General features: G+C 60.3%; 1 protein-coding gene across 1 annotated transcript; it reads right to left on the bottom strand.

Moving 5' to 3' along the window:
* Positions 1-1091: 1091 nt before the first annotated feature.
* Positions 1092-1550, bottom strand: LOC139782405 (uncharacterized). Its single transcript, XM_071721432.1, has one exon. It carries the CDS (start codon positions 1548-1550, stop codon positions 1092-1094), a length of 459 nt encoding a protein of 152 aa, XP_071577533.1.
* Between the last annotated feature and the right edge of the window lie 587 nt (positions 1551-2137).

Genomic DNA, 2137 nt, shown 5'->3' with positions numbered 1-2137 from the left:
GCCAAATTGGTCCGGACTAAGGTCCGGACCGTTCCGGGACAGGTGCCGGACAAGGCGCTCCGCGATTATTCGCTCAAAGAGCTTACCTGCCTCGTCCAGCAAACAGATCGGTCTATACGCCGAGGGTGAATCGGCGGGTTTCCCTGCTTTCGGGAGGAGGACCAATTTTGCCACCTTCCAGGCACGGGAGAATCGGCCGTCTTTCAGGCACCTGGTGAATATTGCCTTGAGATGTTCGGCCAACTCCCCCGGGACCAAGGACCATGCCTTGCCTAGGACTCCGTCTGGACCCGGAGCCTTCCCTGCTTTAAGCTTTTTCGCAGCTCTGACCATCTCGTCCATGGTCATCCCGAGCTCCTCGTCCCACTTCACGTCAGGTGGAGCGGGGCCGCCGGTGGCCCTCTCCCCCGGATCGTCGGGGAAGAGGGTGTCCACCACTTTCTCCAGGAACTCGGGGTCCATGGCTTCTGTCGTGGGGGGCGCCCAAGCTCTGAGTTTGTTCAGAATTATTCTATAAGGGCGCCCCCACGGGTCGTTGTCCAGGTCCATCAGGAGTTCCTCCCAGGCTCGGTCCTTGGCCTTCTTTATTGCCAGGGAGAGGGCCCGCTTGGCGGAGCGGTGTTCCTCTCCCGCCTCCTCTAGGCCGTGTGGCCTCCGGCCTGCACGGGCCCTCAGCCATTTCCGCCTAGCCCGGACCGAGGAGCGCCGTAGCTCGGCGATCTCCTCGGTCCACCAATACGCTTTGCGGCGTGGACTAGGCTTGACTCGGGGCATACTTGCGTCACACGCTTGTACTATTATATCCCCGAGCCTTTCGTATGCCTCGTCCACGTCCGCCGCTTCCTCAATCTGGAGGAAGTCGTCCGTCCACAACGAGGTCTGGATCGCGGCGTCGAACATACCGCGATCCAGTTTTCTTAGACTCCATCGCGGGAACTTTGTATCTATTTCCCGGCGGCGGGCCGTGACCTGCGGGGGGAGGGGGGTGGCCAAGAGAGACATCTCGATGTACAAGTGATCTGAGAGTGTCTCTATTTCCTCGGCCACCCTCCACCCCGATATGCAGCGCGCGGCCGGGGGGTTGGCCCACGTCAGATCAACGATAGACCCCCCCGTTGCCGCACGCAGGTCTGTACGTACCCCTCATTCATAATGATAAGTCCTAGGCCCGCCGCCCAACACTCGAGGATCCTCCCCCTGTGATCGGTGACTGGGGAGCCCCACAAAGCCGACTTTGCGTTAAAATCCCCGGCCACCACCACCGGCCCAGGGAGAATCCTTGTTACACAGCTCGATATAGCGTCTAGTGCCATCTCGAATCTAGCCACGTCCCAGCTGGGGGGCAGGTATACCCCCACCACTGAGACATTGCCCCATCTGACGGCGACGTAGCCGTCCCCCGCCTCCAAACGAGAACAGGGGACAGGCTCTCCCGTCACCCTCCACGTTATGGCGACGGAGCTAAGCCGGTCCACCGCCCAGCTTGCGCTATTGGGCGGGACCCACCACGGCTCCGCCGCCACCCCCAGCCCACTGCCGCGCTCCGCCATGGTCTGTAAGAACATGTCCTGCGCAGCGCGGCAGTGATTTAGGTTTGCCTGGAGTAACTTAGGGAGAGGGGGCATTACAGTTCAATTAAATCTGGGTCCCCCTCACCCTTCTCTTCATCCTGCGCTGACTTAGGCAGCGTCACCACTGGTGACGACTCCTTCCCTTCTTCCCGTTCCGATGCTGGAAGAATCGCAAGGGGTTCGTTATTCGTCGGCTTGGACCCCTTGCTTTTTTGGCACTTAATTTGTTCCTCTGGGGGGGATTCGGCTGGTCGTCGCCGCTGTCCCCGCCCTTATCCTTACTATTAGAGGCTGCCCTCTTTTGAAGCACCTTTACTTTGATCACATCTATGTTTGTGATCTTCGGGGTAGTGCGGGGAGGATGATCCGGCGTCGGGTCAACCTTCATCGCTTCCCCATCCTTGCCCTTTTGGGTCTGGGGCTTCGCCTTCTTCGTAGCGACAGCCCTTTTCCCGGGTTTAGCCTTCGCGGACTTGCAGGTTTTTCCTCCTGCACGGTGCCCTGCCGGTCTTCCGAGATCCGAACACAGTGGGCATCGGGGCTTCTCACTGCACCCCTGGGCCCGG

The sequence above is a fragment of the Temnothorax nylanderi genome, unplaced genomic scaffold (assembly GCF_030848795.1).
Source record: "Temnothorax nylanderi isolate EJ_2023f unplaced genomic scaffold, tnyl_v1.0 TNYL_tig0409_pilon, whole genome shotgun sequence".
Lineage (NCBI taxonomy): Eukaryota > Metazoa > Arthropoda > Insecta > Hymenoptera > Formicidae > Temnothorax > Temnothorax nylanderi.
This window is presented reverse-complemented; position numbering and strand designations above follow the sequence as displayed.